The sequence below is a fragment of the Poecile atricapillus genome, chromosome Z (genome assembly GCF_030490865.1).
Source record: "Poecile atricapillus isolate bPoeAtr1 chromosome Z, bPoeAtr1.hap1, whole genome shotgun sequence".
NCBI classification, from domain to species: domain Eukaryota; kingdom Metazoa; phylum Chordata; class Aves; order Passeriformes; family Paridae; genus Poecile; species Poecile atricapillus.
The window spans coordinates 9,004,832-9,025,930 of NC_081289.1; the positions used below are offsets into that span (position 1 = coordinate 9,004,832).

At 35.6% G+C, this 21,099-nt stretch overlaps 1 protein-coding gene across 1 annotated transcript in view; it reads left to right on the forward strand.

Moving 5' to 3' along the window:
• LOC131573684 (semaphorin-3E-like) overlaps positions 1-21,099 on the forward strand; it is a 128,355-nt gene that overhangs the window by 92,790 nt on the left and 14,466 nt on the right. The window contains exons 5-12 of the mRNA XM_058827878.1: positions 2,301-2,394; positions 8,372-8,491; positions 8,915-9,057; positions 10,815-10,929; positions 11,268-11,337; positions 12,656-12,800; positions 17,398-17,620; positions 20,251-20,342. Of these exons, the coding sequence (XP_058683861.1) occupies positions 2,301-2,394; positions 8,372-8,491; positions 8,915-9,057; positions 10,815-10,929; positions 11,268-11,337; positions 12,656-12,800; positions 17,398-17,620; positions 20,251-20,342 (1,002 nt within the window). The remainder of the gene's footprint in view (positions 1-2,300; positions 2,395-8,371; positions 8,492-8,914; positions 9,058-10,814; positions 10,930-11,267; positions 11,338-12,655; positions 12,801-17,397; positions 17,621-20,250; positions 20,343-21,099) is intronic.

Sequence of the window (21,099 nt, forward strand, 5' to 3'; positions counted from 1 at the left end):
TTTCATGACTAATTTTATTTGGAATACCCAACTAGAGAATATATAACTTCAGACAATTTTTAAAATATTTCCTTTACATCAGGTTTTATGTCATTGTGACTCCCAAGTACTTTTTCATTACTTCAGAAAGATTTTCTTTTCCTTCTTGAGTTCACCTCAGTTTTTTTTTTTATCCACTGTTGACTCAAAATGTTACAGTATTTAGTTTTGAAAAATACATGGTATGTGATGTTTGAAAAGTATGGAGTGGGACTGGGATTTCCACACACAGGGAAATATTTCTTCACTGTTTGACTTTTACCCAACAGCAGGGGGGGAATAGATACTACTGATGTGCATTTGTTGCTGATACAGCATAAAACAATATTCCTGCACCATCAGTCTCTACTCAAGACAGTTATTTTCTGCTACATCAGCTTTAACAACCAGGCACTAATATACCAGGGTTAGGCCAACAAAGGAGTTTATGGAGAGGTGAGATTATGAATGAACATTTTGTTGCTCCATGAGTTTTAGGTCCATTACCTAAAATTTGTATGTTTTTTTTTTCCTTTTTTATTTTATTTTACAAATTTTTCACCTCAAGTACACATGAAACAGATGTCCTCTTCTTGCAGGACTGCATTCTGAGTTGTGTCCCATTTTTTATAGTTCCCTAACAACTGGGAATATTTCTTTTTGGCCAGAAGTTGCAACAAAATGACATGTATGATTTAGACAGTTGAGAGTGGAAGACAGGTACATCAGCTTGTCTGATCTGGGGCTTTGAAGTCACAGGGCTTATGACAAATTCAAGATTAACTGTTTTAAATTAAATGCACATAAAGATTCAATTATTTGTCAGTTAGTAACTAAGAGCTCTACAACTTTTAACTCTCCTTATATATTTTTTCTTTCTGTCCTTTTAAATTATTATTATTATTGTTATTGTTATTCCAGTTTTCCACCTTGTACTTTTTTGGTCCTTGTCTTTTTAGGCTGATTTTTTTTTGCAGGAGAACTTAACTGTCATGAAGCCACCTGAAGAGGATATTAATTTAGTTTCTGGGGTAATTGCACTTGCTTGAGAATTTTGTATGTTGTAGCTTTTTTCTGTGCGAGTATTAAGTTAGTCGAATAAATATGTGAAAAGACCAGTCTAATAAAACCTGATTTTTATGACTAAAAAGTCCCTTGGACATTCTTCATAATGTGTTCTGTAATTGAGAGACAGGCAGGTACTTCTCAGATTCTGGGGGATTTAGTTTCCTTTTGCATGTAATTTTATGCCTCCCAAAATGTTTGCCTCATGTATTAGGAACATGAACCTGAGATTCAGGTTAATGAACAGGTACATTACATTTATCCAATATATTGATATAATCTGCATTTTAGTGGACTTTTGAGTAAACCTTTACTCAGAATTCAAACTACTAAATTATCAAAATATTTGCTAGTCGCACACTTGATGGCTGTGTGGCATATTTTTTTGTCAAGCTTTCATAGCTTTCTATCTACTTGCCCTTTTATTCTCCCCAATCTCTGTGTTTTGTGGCATGCTGTTCTGTTAATATCTAAATTAAAAATATTGTGATATCACTTGATATTTTAATCAGACATTAATAAGCTTTTCTGTGAAAGCTGAGACAAACGTACCGCTGCAAATGAAAATTTAAATTGTAAATTCTTTCTCAGTCTTTACAGCCTTATACAGACAAATTAAACCAAGTTGCCAATATTTTTTTATAATGATATTCTGTTAAATCCACTAAAGAAATCTAATCTGCTCTGAAAACCATAACTAGGGATTCATTCCTAAAAATACTTCTATGAAGAAGATATATAAACATCTCAAAGGTATGAAGAGAAGATAACACAGTCTAATATATTTAACAACTACTGGGAAAAAAATTGTTTAAAGGGGGGAAAGCACATTCCATGGTGAGATATCTATTTAATGTTTAGATAATTTGGAGAAAAGATAGAGGAATCTTTCCTCCCTACTCCCTACTCCCACAGAAATGAAATAAGTGCAATTTTATTGTACTTATTTTACTGATTTTCACTTTTCACTTTATTGCTAACTGATTCTTTTTGGGCAGTGCACACAGAGAGGTGATTTGTAGAAACCCAGAGAATTTTTGCTAGTACATCAGTGAGCAGCCATAATTGTGTTTTCTCCCTAATGAAGTCAATCCTCTACAAAGGTGTAACAAAGTTAAAGCTTGTCTCTAAGGACTGTGTTTCCTTGCCTGTAGGGTTTATGGTGCTCTCTGTAACTCTGTAATTTCTTTTTTTCTTTTTTTTTTTTTTTTTTTAAGGATCATCTGTTTCAACTGGAATCACACAAATTTGAGAGAGGACGAGGCAGGTGCCCTTTTGACCCCAGTTCTTCCTTCACCTCCATCTTAATTGGTAATGATCTTTATGTCACAAGCTTCACAGTCCTGTCAATCTGTCATTCTGAGTCTCTTTTTCAGCACACCAAAGTGTTGTCAGCCTTCCATTGCAATCTTCCACATGTCAGACTTAATCCTCATGGTGCTGCCCACATTAATATTACATTCCAGGCAGCATTAACCACAGCAAGGGTGTCTCACTAAAGTGACATGCTGAATGACATGTGCCATACAATTATTGTTGTGTAATTATGGAAATAATAATTTCCTGCTTTCCTTAAAAGCAAAGAAGCTTGACTGGCTTAGTCATTTACACCACTTTTGTTTTCATCTACTGAGATGAATCTGAGCAACAAACACCCTGTAAAAATGTCAATTTAAATGTTTTTATATCAAGCTTTATTGATTGTATAAATTACCAGTTTTGAGATTGTTTTTTTTCATTTCAATGCTGCTTTCTAACAAAATTATCGCAGACTGGTGATTTGATGTTAGAAGAGTTGATTTTCTACCAAAAGATATAAAAATAAAATTCAGTTTAAGTCCTGTCATGCCAGGAAGCTGTGCTGAGATAGTGCTCCTCTGTGCCTTGCTGGGAAGTGTATCACTATAGGACTGGGATCTTTGAAGCTGTGATATAGCAAACCATATGGGCTTTCCTCAAAAATGTTTTCTTAAAACATTTTGTGAGATGAAGCAAAGACAGTCTTGGCACTATTGCCGAACTGTACATTGACTAAAAATAGCCTGGAACAGCAGGTAAATGGTAAAAGCTAGATGGAGTTAGGGAGTAGCACAATGATTTCTGGGTTTAGAAAACATAAACAAAAACAGAGTGTTCAAAAGAGATTTAGATTAAAAGAAAAAGCTAGAAAAAGAAGTTAAAGATTAAATAAATTTTCTATTTTTCAGGCATAAAAACAGGATTTTAGGGCCCTTCTGATACTTACATTTGTCTCTACACCCTAAAATCAGACAACTAAATTCTCTGATTAACTTCAATGGTATGGCTCATCCATGGTGGTGATGAATTATTGGTCATGAGTGATGGTTGTATTTTTACATGTTTGGTTTTTTTTTGTTTCTTTACATTAACAAATTAATTAAAGGAAGAATATTCAGCAGTAATGGCAAAGCTTTCACATTGCAGCAATTCAACAAAATATTCTTCATTTTCATTAAAAAAAGTTAATTAGAGCTCTAATTCTTAAGTTAGTGAGTTAAGAAGTCATAGGAAATCAGAAAAGCATACTGTATTTTGCCTAACCCTCCAAAATCCATGAAGCACAGATTGCCATGATTTTATCGCACCCTTATTTCTAAATTGTTTCTACAGTTTTTGACAGATTCCAGTCTCAGCTTAGCCTGGGAACAAAGACTCATGGAATTGCTGTAGGCCTGAAACCTCACGGTCTAATCTTGAAGTCCTTCTCAACCTTTCCTCAGATAGAACTAAGTAAATAAATCAACCTGATCATGTTCCTACTGTGTGATCAATGTGAATTTTATTTGCTTAAATGGAAGCCGGATTGCCCCACTGAGCTTTAAGAGTTTGCCTGAATTATGGGAGGTCCTATGGATCCTCATATTTTTATCTGAAGAAGAAAACAATTAAATAAGCCCTTCCCTGATAAAGGCTGATTAGAGTCTTGGAGGTCCATTGACAAAGACTTATAAAATTGACGTAACAAAGCTAAAAAATTTATAGCAAGATTAACAGGAGAAAATAATATTTTTATCAGATCACTGATACAACAGAACACAGACTTACACCCCTTCATCAAAACTAGCAAATTATCTATTATTTAGAGACTGTTTTTCTAGCCATCCATTAGGAAATTCTATAGTTTCGAGTTAACATGCAATGATATTTTAAGAGCATAAGAAAATTCTTCCAAGATTTTATTATTTTATTTATTATTTCGTATTTTTAACTACTGGAGTTAAACACTTCCAACACGTATGAAGAATTTCTTAGAGAGTTTGAATTTCCATTTATTCTGTTTTATTCTACTAACTTCTACTACCCAGAGACACACAGTTCACAGAATAAAATGCTGCCTCTTAGACTCCAGGGTGTATGTCCTTTATCTCTACAGGAAGCCAGCTGAAAAAGTTGGAAGACCTAGATGCAGACACAGTGAATAATAATCTTTTAATTGACATTTGAGAATGAGACAGACTTCTAATGTCAAATGCACTGGGAAGTAGGAGATGCTCCCTCATTCAGACAAGCTCACGATGGACATTACCCCATGACAGGAGATGCAAACTACACCATGGACCCTCCAGGACTGGTCGTCCAGTCCTTCCTCCGATGCTTGGAGGTTTAATTCTTCTTCATGCACTTCAATTTTCTTAGAAAGTGAAATCTGCTCCTGGTGTGAAGTGAGCCTGGCCTTGGAGGCTGCATCCCAGAGCTGTTGGCACTTTCGAATGAAGGTTCAGGTTTTATGCAAATCCATTAGCAAAGCACACCCCAGCACCTTCTTCCTCCTAAGGAAAGAATTCAAAGCCTGCTCCCACCTCTTCACCTCACATTAACACAGCATCTATACCAGCATGGCCGTTGACTAACAGTGAGGATTAGGCTAACAAGAAAACTTTACATATCTCTTGTAAAGTTTTAACAGCTTTTAAAATCTTGATCTTGAAAGATCATTTGCACCATAACCAATTAGGACCAAATTTAGCTGGATTAATTAAGGAAGAAAGATAATTCCTTGTTCTGCATCTCTTTATGTGTTTCAACACAAGAGATAAAATACCCACTCCAAGAAAACAATTTGTGACTTGGCTTTAAAATGAAATGTCTGTGCTGTTGTAAGCATTATTATAGGTTATCTGACCCACTAGTGAAGTAGTTTGTGATAAATTCCTCAATATATGAACAGTCAATTAATTTATTGCCAGCATCAGGAAACAGAATGGAAGTTGGATGGCAGACAGACTGAATAAAATGTTTATGTTTAGCTCAACAGTATATAAAACTTTTGGATTATTTTTTTCCTGATGAACTCCCTCATCTGCTTTCAATAGCCAAAACTATTTTTGATACCAGATCTTGCACACAGATTAACTTAGACCACACTAGCTGAGAAATTACTTTATGTCCACATATTCTTACCTGCAATACATCAGAAGCAAGTGATGAAAAACTTAAATTACATCTGAATAGGTTAATATCCAGGGAATCCATTCCAAAAGTATTTCCTGCTTTTACAGTTTTAAAAGTTAGGTATTTGTGTCTTTTCTTTTAGTCTAGACAAAAATACATTTTTTCTCAAAACAAAAGACAAAATACTTGAGTGACAGACAGAAAATACAAATATACAGAGGTATTAGTTTACCGGTTAAACAGTAGGGGTTTTTTTGTTTAAAATTTGCTGTTTTCATACTGCCAAAAGTATCATTTTCTAAAATGTGAATTAGACTTCTGATTTTAGTTGTCTTATGAGTAATAACTGACTGACAGTCAAATAAATGCATGAAAGCTGCAGTTTATGTTCTACTCATTACGTTCTAATGCTTTATTCATAAAATAAATTTTCCATTTTACACAAAAGAGACTACCAATGAATAATAGTTTGTGTTTTCATTACCTTCCAGTTTGATACAGGTACATAAAACATGTCACCTTTAGGGTGGTAGGAGCCTATTTATAGAAATCTTTTGTTGAAGTAATTTAATTTAAACACTTCAATCTGTTTTGCTTTGGGGTTGGCACCAAGGAATCTTAAAGGACTTAGAAGAAAAACGTTGTATTTTGCTTCGTTAATATTTTGCTTTGAATAAAAGGAAAAATAAAGGTATTTTTAAATAGTAACCATTGAATTTTGATATATTTGTTAGCTTGAAAAGATGCTAGCTAAAAGGTGAAAAAATGCTAGCTAAAAAGTATGTGTGTATCACTTGAGCTAAAACTGGTCTTTGAGGTCCATGGGAGTTTTTTATTTGCTTAAATAACAAAAGAAGAAACATTTTTTTCTTTTTAGACCATGATTAACCAGAATGTTAACCTGATTAACAAAAATTTAGCAATTTAACGTGAAGCTGAGGTTAGACTGGAAGAAAGGATGATTAGTGAAGGCCTCTGAAGTTACTCAGCTGATTGTCACTGGAAGGCAGAAGTTATTGACAGTCACATTTTTCAGTACTGTCCCATTGTTGTTGTTCTTAGGTGAAGTAACCTGTCTGCTCACACATGATACTTATATGTAGTTTAGTAACAGCTCAGTGTAAAAAATCAGAAATTAAATTCTGTATCTATAAAATATCTTTCATGTAACAATATCTATGCAGGACTGGAACTTCCATTTTCTCCCCTCAGGGTCTCAAAGGTACAATCAGTCATAAGTTCTTCAGTATACAGTAGAATGCCATACCAGCAGGTTATTTATAACATTATATGCCTATGTCAAACAGAAGGAATAAACTTCATTTTCAAACTTCAGAACATCTGGACTCACAGATGTCAATCCTGATCATTGGCAATATGTAATGAATCATTTACCCTGCACTGATGCATTTTCCAAGATTCATTATAGTTCTGAAAAGATAAAATGTCCTGTTTTGCATTACACATCATCTAAACTAAAAAGAATACCAGCCAGTCTGATATATTTTTCCAGCAGGATTCCCAAAGGGAATATATGACTAATGTAACTCATTAATTAGGGTTGTGAAGATTGTTTAAAACAAAGTTATAAAGACATCGGCAAATTCTACAGTTTAGGCAGCTCTGTGCTGTTTAAAAAATAAAGTTTTCTATTAGTTTTGGGCAACCTTCACTTCTACAGGTGCTGTAATTTATACTGACTTTTTACTTCACTTGCCAATATTTTATGCTAAATCTTGACCATGTATTTTCCAGGGCAATAACCATTTTGTATATGATGAAGGCAAAACTGTGCTCAGTTCTGGCTCAGCAGAGATGTTGGAACTAGCCCCAGCTGCCAAACTATTAACTTTTCAGAATAATAATTCACAATTATGCATATTCAAATGCACGATTCAATTCATATGTCTCTCTTAAAAGAAACAAAATTCACACATTGGGGGAGACCTGCAAACAAAATTCTTGCTTTCTGCTATAATCTTTTATAAATGCCAGCAAACGTTATTTGGATGTATCAGTCATGTTTATTTTGATTAGGGTGTAGGAAGCTGTGTTACTGAAGCCTCCACTCAGATTAGCCTTCAACTGGAAATAAATTATTTCCCTCTCCTTGTGCAGTTGAAACGTCTTTTGTGTTATTTTCTAGCATAAGGATGCCACCTAGTGACAATAGCTGCCTGCTTCTTAAATTGGGCCTAAAAAGTTTCTAATCCCAGTCTGCCAGGATATGAAAGAAGTTATTGTTAATGCTTCATCAGTTAAGGAGAATAGTGCCCATAAAAAAACTGAAAGATAGAATTATGGATGGCATTTTACCAAGGTAAAATATATCCAATATCACAATTTTGGATGGATCAGAGATAGGGTTGATTTTTGAGCATATTATATGGTAGCTATATACATACTGATTTTTCAACAGTGTGTGTTATTCAGTGTATTATTTCTAAATTTTCTGATGCTTGCTTAATTTGTGAATGCCACCTAAATCCCTTGAAAATTTTTGTTCACATAAATTTTTCAAGAATTAATCATCACCACTTCTGGAGAATGGATGAGATCTCAGGTTCTGTCCTTGCGCTGGTAAATGTTTCAATGCTTTGAAAACAAATTATTGCTGGACCAGAGAAAAATATTTCCTTTTTTTGTGCCTACTGAATATGGAATCCCCTCAGCTAGCAAGTTATTCCCAAACTGTGGCTATTCCTTCCAGGTGAAGTGGAACAGTTCCAGCAGACTGACTGGAAAACCCCTCAGCCTAATAATTAGCATATACCATATTTACAATGTGGTTACTATTGCGTGCAGTGAAAGTAACATGTAGAGTATTACCAAATTGTTTCATTTTAAGGACTTTTTTTTAATGTCTGGTCCGCAGGTGGTGAACTCTTTACTGGTCTCTACAGCGACTACTGGGGGAGAGATGCTGCTCTGTTTCGCTCCATGAACCGCATGGCCCATCTTCGCACCGAGCCTGACAATGAGCGCCTGCTGAAAGGTGTGGGAGGGGGAAGGAGCTGGAACCAGAGATGTTTCAGATGACTGGATAATTTCTGGTTTGCATGGGGTCAGACAGAGACTGCTATGCAAATATTAGTGTCAGGTTTTATCCTAGTTCAAATTAAAATATATAAAACACAGAGAATGGAAAACTGTCTTTTGTAAAAATACAAAGGAATATTAATTTGTCAATTGGAGGTATACAAATACTTCAACATTAATCTATTCCATGTTTTATAGATAGCCACCAATTTTTTTTTTACTATTTCTATCACCCAGTTGTCCTTAGGTAGCTCTCTGACTGACACAGCCCTTACCTCTAGTTTTATTATTTGGTTACTATTGGCTGGTTTTAAGGCTTGAAAAGATAAGCCAATATTTTAATAACTGGACTCAATTACTTTTTGTTTTTTTTTTAAAGAACCAAAATTCGTTGGCTCATACATGATTCCAGATAATGAAGACCACGATGATAACAAAGTATATTTCTTCTTTACTGAAAAAGCTTTGGAAGCTGAGACAAGCACTCATGCCATATATACCAGAGTGGGACGTGTATGTGCGGTAAGATCCTTTCCCTGATTGTGCCAATAAGAAACTAGAACAAATGATGAATTGTCCAGGAAATTATTATCATAGGCAGACGTATCAGATTTTACCAGAAGGAGAAGAAAGATCATGAGGAAAGACTTTGCTTCCCTGTAGTGATCTGTTCAATTATCCGTTTCCCAGTCAGGCCATCCTCCTGGTGTTGATTCATCTCCTTTTGGCTCCCTGGTCCCACACACAGGAATAAGACCTCAGGCAGTTGGTGGAGAGATACACTTTTAACATATGATCTTTTAACATATGATCTCCCAGCTGCCAATATTTGTGCTCTCTAAACACTAGTGAATTTTGGGTGCTTTCCTTTTCTAACAACCAGCTACTGTAAAGCTGATGAGAGGAGCTCTCCCATTTTCCCACTAAAACTACATCAGCTTGATGAAAGGAGAGAAAGAGAAGGTTATTTCTTAACATCTGATTTTGTTTCCAAAAAAAGTTTGGATTCCCCCTCCTAACTGTTGGGGATACAGCTTAAGGGATAGTTAGAGGATTTCTAAAACTATTCAGCAAAAAGCAAGATGCAATTATTTTCTGTCACCTCAATAAGTGGTATTTGCCATGTATGCTCACCAGCATACTGCCCCTTAAACTTTCTTAGGTACTCATGTATAGATTAAAAACATCTGATATATGAAAAGTACCAAATTGCAGCCTCAGACATTAATGTTCACAAAGCCACTTGGATTTCTGGATTCCAACCTGCATCAAGATCCAGTCTGGAATTCTCTGGTTTATGTTCTGAATATATGCCTAGATAGATTATTTAAACAGTTCCCACTACGCTGCAATATATCCACCTGGAAGTCTTATCTCTAGCTGTGGGTTAAATCAAAATCCCACTGACCTTTCTCTTCCACTTCTCCAAAACTTATCTGGCCATTAACTTCACAGCTGTATGTCATAATGCAGGTTTGATTTAGTGAACACAAAAATTAACTAGCTGGTGATTCAAGAGCTGGCTATTTTCCCCAGCTTTTACATTTTCACCTGAGCTGCAACAGGTTTTGTAACACAGGGGCATCTACTCTGCATATTTCTACTTTCTTGAGAAAAAGAGATCTCTGTTTGTGAGAGGTGTTTTGCAAGCCTATTTCAGAGCCTTCAACAGCCACTTACACAGGTCTTGAATATAAGGCCACAGATTGAGGATGCTACCTGAAGCAAGTAGTACTAAATCCTCTCTTTTCTTGAAAGTCCCAACTGTTGCAAGAGCAAGAAAATGTGAGATGGCCATAGCGAGGCAGGTGTTATTTAAAGTTGTTGCAATTGTTAGAAAACTGTGTAAATAATTGCCTCAGACTTGCCCCAGCTGCACCAGGTCTATAGATAGATTCAGGGCTTCAGTTTCTAGATACATTGAACTAATCTTACACTGAGCTCTCAAAGCAAAGCTAAATTTCACTAATGCACTCAGTATATCTAGTTTGCAAAAATGAGCAATAAAAAAACTTTACAACAGCTGTATATCTAAAACTATCCAGGAATGTGGTACAGAATTAAAACATTCTTATGAAACCACGGATCTTAATGAGACCTGGACTTGATCAGTGCAATCCTACTTGAAAACTGACTCCAGAGAAATAATTCTAGTAATAGACATGTGGTTTGAAAATGGATGCTTTTGACATTAGAAGATAATGAGCAGCTAATTCATCAGAGATGTTTGTGCTTCTAGACTTATTCATATTACCATTGGCATTGGTTTCTTTCTACAGAATGACATGGGAGGCCAGAGAATGCTCGTCAATAAATGGACCACTTTCCTCAAAGCCAGACTAGTTTGTTCTGTGCCTGGGAGAAATGGAATTGATACACATTTTGATGAATTAGGTAAATATCCTAGACAGCAACAAACTTGAAACCATGGAAAAAACATTTACCTTCATGATAACACATTTTACTGTCAAATACTGCACTTGTATTCATTATCAGGGAATGGTGGTTAATGTTGTTTCCGAAGTATATGAAGTTCTACACATATGGAGTTCACTTACACCAATTACTCCTTTATATACTGCATTGTTTTTAAATATTGTTTTAAGATCTGCATAAAATTAAATGGAATAAATGAGTAAAATAGGATTATGCTTTTAAGAATTGGTGTATTTTCTTTTGGCAGGCTGAGAAAAGTAAGTTTTTAACAATAACATTGCATTTAAATTTTACAGAGGATGTGTTTTTGCTGCAAACTCGTGATAACAAAAATCCAGTGATATTTGGCCTCTTCAACACGACAAGGTAAACAACTAGAAGAAATAATAGGAGCCATAGAGGAATGTTTGAACAGTATATTAAAGAGATAGAAGCTGGATGATACATATCCCTTAGCAAATATACAGTAAACAGTTTAATCTCAGTTCTATTCACAGCAGGCTTCCTTTTTAATGTAGAAAACTTCTCTATAGCACTCAGGGGCTTGAAGTCTCATTCTGTGATTCAGTGTATCTGGATTACAAATTAATTAAGTGTTTCTCAGCTTGACAATTTCCTATGTCAAAGTATATGCACATCTGCATGTTTATAAGAGCAGCATCTCAGAGCCACCTGTTTTCCCTTAAGAGCTCCACTGTAATTCAAGGTTAAGTAGATAGCAACTTTAATTCCTACTAACTTCTTAGTGAAGCTTAAAGCAACAACTGCAATGTTGCTGGTGGCCTCCTTTTCCTTTTCCACTGCAGCATAGCTCAGGTGCAAGCACACAGGACTCCCAGCTTGGAAATCTGACTGTTCATTTAGGGTGTAACTGCTAGAAAAGAGCACCCACACTTTTGCCACTTTCTCCAGATTTATTTTTTTTTAATAACAAAAGCAAGACCTGCTCCTCAAGGGTTGCAGACACCTGGCATTTCCTACTGAATCTCGATGCCAATAGAGAAAGCTGGGCACAAAACTGAAATTTTTTGGATCACCTTTTGCAGTCTTCAGAAACAATTTCCTTGTGGAGACCACTGATGCTTCTTTTAAAAAAAAAAACAAACCCTCAACAAAAGGCAACTAAAAATAATTGCTCTTCTGGAACAAAATAAAATAAAATAGAAAAATAAAATTGAAAAATAAAATAGAAAAATTTATCAGGATTTTTCTACATAAGGTGATCTTTTCTAACTAATAATACCAACCAATATTCCTACTCAATACAAAAAGGACTCATTTTAGGATTATTTATTTTAGTCAGCATTAGTTGGTTCCCATCTTTCCAAGCAAGAAACAGTAGGAAAAATGTTAAAGAATAAAAACTGTTTAAATCACTAATCAAAGACATGCAGGACCTGAGTTCAGTCAGTTTTGCTTTCTCTGTGTTTCCAAACAGGTAATTCAGAGTTTGTGTACACCAGCATCAAATTTTGGCATAACAACACCGAGTTTCCTTGTAGAAATGTTATGAATATAAACACATTAAAGACTTTCAAAGAACATTGGATAAATTACTTAAAATTACTTAAATTACTTAAAAGCATTGAAATGTGACTTGTTTTTAATTACATAATAATGCCAGCATTATCTCGACAGAATGTGACATATTGCTTTAATAATGTCTTTAAATTTTACTTCATAGCAATATATTTAGAGGATATGCTGTATGTGTTTACCACATGGCAAGTGTCCGAGCAGCTTTTAATGGACCATATGCTCATAAAGAAGGACCTGAATACCACTGGGCTCTCTATGAAAGAAAAGTACCTTATCCTAGACCTGGTTCAGTAAGTACAGTCTATTTTCCACTGCTTTGCTATGTAAATTATTTTGTAAAGAAAAAACAGACTGCTGCTAATGTACAGACCTTCCTGACTTCACAGTCCGGGATGTACTTCTTTGAATATCTACATACTCCAGCTATTCCTGGAAAAGTGTGGAATGGCTCAGCAATAGGTTTAATCAAGCACTAGAGCCATACATTTTCCAAAAGAAAATAGTGGGATTAAGTAAATAAGATTTTTCAAAATCCTGTTTGGATATGATTTTATCAACATTTTGTAAAGGTCTGAGGGTCTCAAAATTAGGACCCCAGGCAAAAGGGATAGAAAGAGGCAGATCTAGAAGGTGGGTCAAATGCATTCACTTTCATTCAGAATCATTAAGTGCATTACCTGTGAAGGAACCGCTCTTCCTTTCTTTCTTTCTTTAGCATGCTGAAACTGGGATATTTAACAAGTGTTAAAGGAAGAAAAAAAAAAAAAAAAAAACAAAGAAAAACATCCTTAGGATGGAAACATCCTTAGAAACAAGAGAATCCGCTATTTCAATGTCAGGTGGTTCCTGTTTCTTTTTTCCACCCCATTTTCCAAATGGATCAAATTTAAATACTTCTGTAATTTAGACCAATGAGCAGTTTAGAAATGAGACATATTTTAATAAAAGTAACTAATCAGAATAAATGCATTTGAGGATAAGGAGAAAATTCTCCGTCATTCAAAGTCCTTTGCTCAAGATAGATTCTTTCTGGAAGTAATGGTCTGGCACCCTCACAGTTCATTGATTTCCTTTCAGACATCACAGAGTGAGATTTTAGTACCCTTCAGTCAGGTTCCTGATTTTATCAACATTCTTATTCCGTACCCTTTACAAAGAATATAAAAATATTAAAATAACACTGTAAAAAACCAAACGAAGAAAAATCACTTGTACTTTTTGTTAATTTACTCACAAATTTCCTTATAAACCTTTTTTGTTTGTTTTTTTTCCAATGGCTATTAGGTGAAGGAAAGAAACAAGACTTATTTTGAAAATGCAATTAAATGGGAATTACTGTAGCAAGCGTTCAGCAGCTATAGAGGTGCTGTCATGTACGGAGTTGTTCCTGTCTGGTACTTAGATTTCTGGAGGAAATCACAAACTCATGATTTAAGAGACAAGTAATTAAATTCAACAAGGAATTCCCATGTTGTTTTCTCAAGGACATCACAAGTAATCTTCACCTCAAGCCCTTTTCCTGTTTCAGTGTCTGTTTGGGTGTTTCTGCGGTTTCTGTGCCAGGTGCTCACATCCCCTCTCGAGGGGCAAAGGCCCTGGTGGGTGCAGCTCCAAGGTGCCTCTTGCACTGCAGGGCTGTCAGCATCTCACAGAGCAGGCACAGCCTCCAGGTGGAGGCAGGCAGTGCCAGCCTAACTCAGGGAAGCACAGCATCCAGGATTTCTTTTTGCCTTGTACCCTTTGGGATTACAGCTACCTACCCACCCATGGCAATTGTCATGTGCTGCAAAGCTGCTTTTGATTACACTCATGGAGGTCTACATTGACATTGTCATGTCATGGGGCAGATTTCTAACTCTGAGCAAAGACATTTCTAACAGCTAGTTTGGCTAAATCCACCCCCAGTTTTCACACTTCGCCTCTTAATCTCCTCTCAGGCTAGGGGCTCACTCTCTTGATCTTGAAGGTGGAATAAACAGTTGCTGGACGTTCCTTTCCCTGCTGTTTTCCCTTAATCAATATTCCCTTTTATACTAAGTGCAATCATTTCCAGAAATAATCATTTTACACAATTCATTTATCACTGAATCTCATGAATGAGAGGTGGAAAGGCCTATTAGCTTGTCTGATATTCTAGTGACACCTTTCTCCCTGTAGTATGATTTCAAATGCATACTCTTTCTCATTTAAAATTAATCTTTTTGTCTACTTCCCTTGGGGTTACAGATATAAGTCAAAATTTAGAAGCAGATACTCCAAAAAAGAGATTATCTAGGATTTAAACATTATTAATATGATTTCACCATCTGGGCCAATGAGCTACCCTTGTAGCAGTGCTACAATCAATACTGAATATTTTTTGTTTGTTTGACATCAATTGAAGTCATTAGTATTGAGTCAGCATAGAAAATCAGGTAAATAAATTATCAGGTTTAAGGAAAAAAGATTGAATTGAAATGAATTATTGGTTTCCTATTTGATATTTTCTATAGAAAATGCATGGGTTTTGCGGTTTTACCAAATAATGGGACTGTACTATGCGTAGATTGCAGAACAGCTGTATATTTTGCAAAGATGATACAATCCAAGTTCTTTAAGTGGTATTCATTTTCTTCCAGGCAGTAGAACACCTCACATATGTTATTTGGACTAGCATTAAACACAGGCATGAATTCAGTATTAAAGACAGCAGTTATTACACTGATATCTCCTAGCACTGAAGATTAAATGTTGTCTTTTTGGCATGAAGGAGAGAACACAGAGCCAGTGCTTCAGCAAGGCTGACAATGATTTAAAGGAAAGCTGCCCTAAGTTCCACTTGCTTTCAATGCTTCTCTTCCTTGGCTGTGTTTGGGTCACACTAGAGTGTCACCTCCCCAGAAAGGCATAGGAACAAACAAAGGAGCACAAGAGAGCAATTTCCCAATATCAGGGAAAAATTAGCTGAGGATGCAGGTCTGTCCTGGGTGCTAATAGATTTAATTGTGATTTTCTTTATATCTTGCAGAGCACACCAGACACTGAAATAGATGGCTCTGCCAGCTAACAGAGCATTAATTTATTCCTTTTTAGCTACTCATTTAGGGCACAGTTTAGAGGTCTTTTCAATGTTTATCCAGTAGCATGAAGAGAAAGTGTGTAGCAGGCTGTAGCCAAGTGTCAGGCTTTGCATTCCAAACAATGCGCAGCATGCTGGTAAAGTAAATCCCACTACATTTCCTATCACAGGAGTGACAGTGACAAGAGGCAAAAAATAACCTACTGATGGGCGTCTCTGAGAGTTAGTAATCATTGATCTTAGGTATTGAATGAGTAAAGAATAAGTCCATGAGGAATGAGAGTAGAGCTTAAAGCTAAATAAACAGAAAGCCACTGTTAAGAGTCACACAGGTTCTGACAGACTCTGCAATCCTCTGCCATAATCTCTGCTGGGTTTTTTTAGTTCATTTAGGCTGTGTTGCTTCTGGAAGTGACATCAGCTACATCAAAAGTAGTGTTGAGAGACTTCAGAGACAGCTGCATCTACTGTTTCCTTTCTAGACTACTTGATTTTATTTAATTAAAATGAAAAGCCTGTGAATAGTTATTTTTATGAAATCTCTCCAGGACTAGAACTTTGCAAAGGAAAGCTGGCAATGTCTATTCACTTGATATGCTGTGCAGTGCATGGGAAGCACAGGCTTAGCCTGTCTTCATGCTCCAGCTCTGTCTCTTTATTGCAAACAGCTGGTAAAATTCCATCACTAGGCTGATTAGACAATTACTTTTAAGTCAACACTGAACAAATGCATTCCTGTAGCTATACCCAAAAAGTGGAAACAAATATTGCCCTTGACAAGTGCAGGAGTTTGTTATTGTCAATTACAGGTGACCACAAGTTTAAAATTACTGTGTCCAGTAAACATAAGGAGTATTTTATTTCATTTTATTGATTGGAAAATCCAATTTAAATAGAGAAAGGCTGCTACTGTGGTTTTGCTTGAAAGGTTTCTTAAAACCACACTGTCTTATGAATATTTGAAGAAAGTAAATGGTTACTGAGATATTTCCAGCTTGATCATAAATGGTTTCAATTAGACATCATGAATCAAATTGGAAATGTAAGATCTATGTTCAGTTGGGAAACACTCTCTCGTTCACAAAGCATCCTAAAATTAACTTCTCTCTTTAACACATTAAATTATCTCTAATTGCACATTTAACTGAAGGAGTAAGCCTCTTTTAATCAGTCATTGACATAAAGTTTATTTGCTTTGCAAACTGGTAGATTGATCAGTGCAAACATTGGTATTTGAAGCTAAACTGTGATATAGAATACTGTCATCAAGAGTCAGGAATTAGAATCAAACATAATACTGTTAGAATGCCTAAAATCTAGAATTACTGTTGTTGATGGCATAATTTTTAAATGTGCTTAGTTTCTTATGGTAATGCATTTTGCAATCAAAAAAATAATAAGACTGGAGGTTGATTTCAAGCATTAGTGTTCTGCTGACTTTGCATGGCTGTTTACTGGGATAGAAAAGCCCTTTTTTCTTACTCTGTCGATGGCCATTTTGATTACATCTTCAATATGAATTTGGGGAAGACATAAGCACTGTGGCTTTTGTCAGAATCTAAAAGTGTTACTCTTTATTCTGTCTTAGTATCCCAAAGAGGGATGAACTCCTTCTTTCTACATGAGAATGCCAAGGCACTGTTCAGCATTTCCTTTGTTCTCATGATTAATAATCCACACATGCATAAAGTACAGAGTTCACTCTCCTAATTCCCCCTATGGTCTTCTGTGCTTCATTTTCTGTAGACTTTATCCCTGAAAACAAGACCCTTTTTCTGACAATTTCTCAGGCAAACCTTCAGGATAATCTGCATTCTCTGTTTTTGCAGTGTGCCAGCAAGGTGAACGGTGGGATATACACTACCACTAAAGACTATCCTGATGAAGCTGTCCACTTTGCCAGGAGTCACCCACTGATGTATCAGCCCATCAGGCCTGTTCATAAGAAGCCAATACTAGTTAAAACAGATGGAAAGTACAATCTTAAACAAATAGCAGTGGACAGAGTGGAAGCTGAAGATGGGCAATATGATGTTCTGTTCATTGGCACAGGTAAATAAAGCAAGAAAGAATTTTTACATTTACGATTTAGTAAGTGGTTTTGTTTTGGTTTGGTTTTTTTTTTCTCTCCATGATGAAGCAAATCAATACAACATTTCTTTTTAGCAACTTTTCTTTTCATGCTTCTTCCAGTCTTCACCTTACAGAGGATATTAGTCATTCTAGACATGTGCTTCACTGTGATGCTAACATTATATAGAAACATAATGGTAGGGACACATTTAAAGACTAGCAAGAGAAACAAATATAGGATTCCATTTTAATTTCTTTTCAAAAAAGAACATAAAGATAAAAATTGCAGAACAAACAGCCTTTTTGTTTTGTACACTGTTTTGTATCTGAGCTGAGACTTGGAGACCTGAGAGAAATAAAGGTGATATGATTTCCAAAATATTCCAAAAATATAATTTCAAGTAATTGGCTTTATTCCACAGTTTCTTTTCCCCAGTTTTGGAGACAAGAAGTCTGGCTGATACCATTAAAAAAACCTCACAGATTCCAGATTTGGGTTACAACAGAGCTCAAGGAAGGAAGGAGGAAATGCCCAATTTAAAAAAAAAAAAAACAGTTAGAAGTTTCCTTCTAAGTTTTCTTGTCTTTCTTCTGTGCCATTTTATTAAAATATAAAGAGATTGTTTAACAATAATTTTTAAGCATCCTCCTAACAAACACAATAAAGGCAAAATATAACATATACCCACACTAAGTTTAAGAAAGCAGAGCAAAAATAAATACCCTAATGGTATTTGAAAAATAGAAAAACTTAAAAAACAAGAGGAAAGGCTGGAACTACATACGACTCAAGTCATATCTAATCTGTCTGGAAAAAAACAAGGATTCTTACATTCACATTTGATCAATTTAACAACAGGAGTGGTATTACAAATCATTTTGACCATTTTGTCTAGGAAAGCAGTTCCAGTGAATTATTTTTTTACTAATGAAATTCCTCTGATAAGTACATTTCAGTGTTGAGAACATTCAAAAAAGTCATGTTCACAGAATAGCAAAATGCTATTCATATTAGTGCAGTTTTCTAAGGTTTTAAACAGCCTTGGTATGGTCTTGTTAACGGACTTAACTGAGGTCTGTAAAACATTGTATCATGTGTCACTTGTTTCTTTACAGCAGATTTTACAGTGGGTCCTACATCCTTCATATTTTCTCCTTGCGTTTCTAATTGAGACCACGTCAAATATTCTTGTACACAAGTCTTTTGTTCAGCAAAGTTGAATCCAAAGTGGCTTAAGTGTGTGCTTTAGAGCTGTGCTGGTTTGGCCCCCAACAGCTGCCTAGTGTTCTCAAACTGTCTGCTCTCAGGTGACATGAAATTCCAGCAAAAGAATTTGGGTTTTAGAAAGTCTGAAATGAAAGCTGCAATCACTGCTCTGGCAAAGCTCCCATCAGAAAACTCCCTGTTTCTTTGGGCAGTATGATGTTAGGAAGGGTTGCTATACTTTTTTTAATCCCAGTCCAACACCTGCTGTGTAACATAAGTAAGCAGAATCTTACAGCTGAGCAAGTTTCCTTAGGGTAGCGGTGCAGGTTAGAAAGGTTCATCAAAGGTGAAGTCTGAACATCAGAGCTTTCACATATCTGTCAGCAGGATTTGAAGAGGGACTTACTTATGAAAATCAGAGCTCAGAATACAAATTCTTTTCACTGTTCTACTACAAAATGGTTGCTTTTGATGACATATTCTCTTTGAAAAATGGTGTATGACCCCAATTTAATGGTTCCTCTTTTTGTTTCACCCTTTGATCTTTTGCTGAACATTTTCCCCAGTGCTGCCCTGCTTAATATGTCCCCTGTAAATCAAAGGTGACTGAAAGTAACAGAAGAAAGGAAGTGATATTTGCCATTGTTGATGACAGATTTTCTGATTAAGGAGAGCAAGGCTTTTCTATATATAGCCAGCAAGGCAAAACCAAAGTGGTGGAAGACCAGATGTTATTTGTGTGTTTTACTCTCCTGGAAGAGTTGCAGAGTCATAGATGCTGGTAAATCTAAGTCCGATGTGCCTTAGTCTTTTTGAATGTGCATCTTATATTTTGATTCATCTCCCATTGACTAATGCCTTCAGCTCAACAGCAGCTCAGTGTTTCCTTAGAGAAGGGTAAGAATTATGCACAAAGAACCCCTGAAGGTTTTTGTGCTTTTGCTTCGGGGAATGGAGCTGCTGTCAGCAATTAAGGATATTGGTAGTTTCCTATCTAGTGTAAACACTAGATCCTGTAATTAAAGCTACTTTATACTTGTTTGCCTCAATACACTAGGCTTCCACATACTCTCATTTATTTTTCTGAAATACAGTTGCCCTCCATGATCCTTTTGCTATTCACAGTGGGTTATGACCCAATGTTTAAAAAATACAATTAATTTTGTATCTTACAAGTGTCTGAGTTGGCTCTTATTTTCCAGGCACAAATAGTCATATATTTAATTTTCTAAGAGTAAGAATCCTCCTCAATGACAGCGCAATACAACTAACTTTTCATATTTATAAATTTCAATTCAATATCAATTTGAAGAAGTCATTTCAGGTATTTGAAGAACATATAAATTTTTCAACCAATTATAACCTATGCTTTTGTTTTATTTTGTTTTAAATTTGTGTCCAGATAATGGAATTGTGCTGAAAGTCATAACAATTTACAATCAAGAGACAGAATCAATGGAAGAAGTGATTCTTGAAGAGCTGCAAGTATTCAAGGTGAACTGTGCTGTATGCAAAGTATATACACAAGTCTTGAATTTTCTGCAGAATTAAAATATCAAAAAAAACCACATTAGAATAGTCAAAAATGTAATACTTGTGTGCAAGAAATTTTCTAATTATCTAGAAATTTCATGACAGGAAACCTTCATTTTTAAATGAAGTTTATCTAATGTCCCAAGTACCAAAGCAGGTTGAAGCAAATCATGACTACTGCCTTTCTGTTTATGTGCTTGGACATTGTAATGCAATTTTTAATTAGAAACTTACTGCATTTCGTTTAATTTTCCCTCATATCCAATTAAGTAATTAAAAAAGTATAACTGCACACATAAAAATGTGCCTACTACAATCTGGGAAACTTAAATGAGATCCAGATAGAAGAAGTCCACTCAGAAAGAGTGAATCAGTTAACCTCTCTACAGTGGGAAAACATGGGTCCTAGTAAGGCAGAACTCCATCCTCCTAAAGAATAACCTATGACTAAAGCTCAGTGCTTGACATATGATAAAGATAACAAAATGAAATTCTCTTAGTGAGTATTCTCATCATGTCATGTTAGTCAAATAAAGCAGGAGGCTAACCTGCTTCAAACCATAGGGAAAATCTAGTATCAAGAGTTAGACATTTATATCTGGTACTTGAATTTAGGCAGTGTAACTATTGATTTGTTGCCTGGGAAGGAAATCACAGAATTTGCCCCTCTTGATAAAGCTAGTTTTCAAAAGAGCTATGAGGGGCTATGTATTGCTCC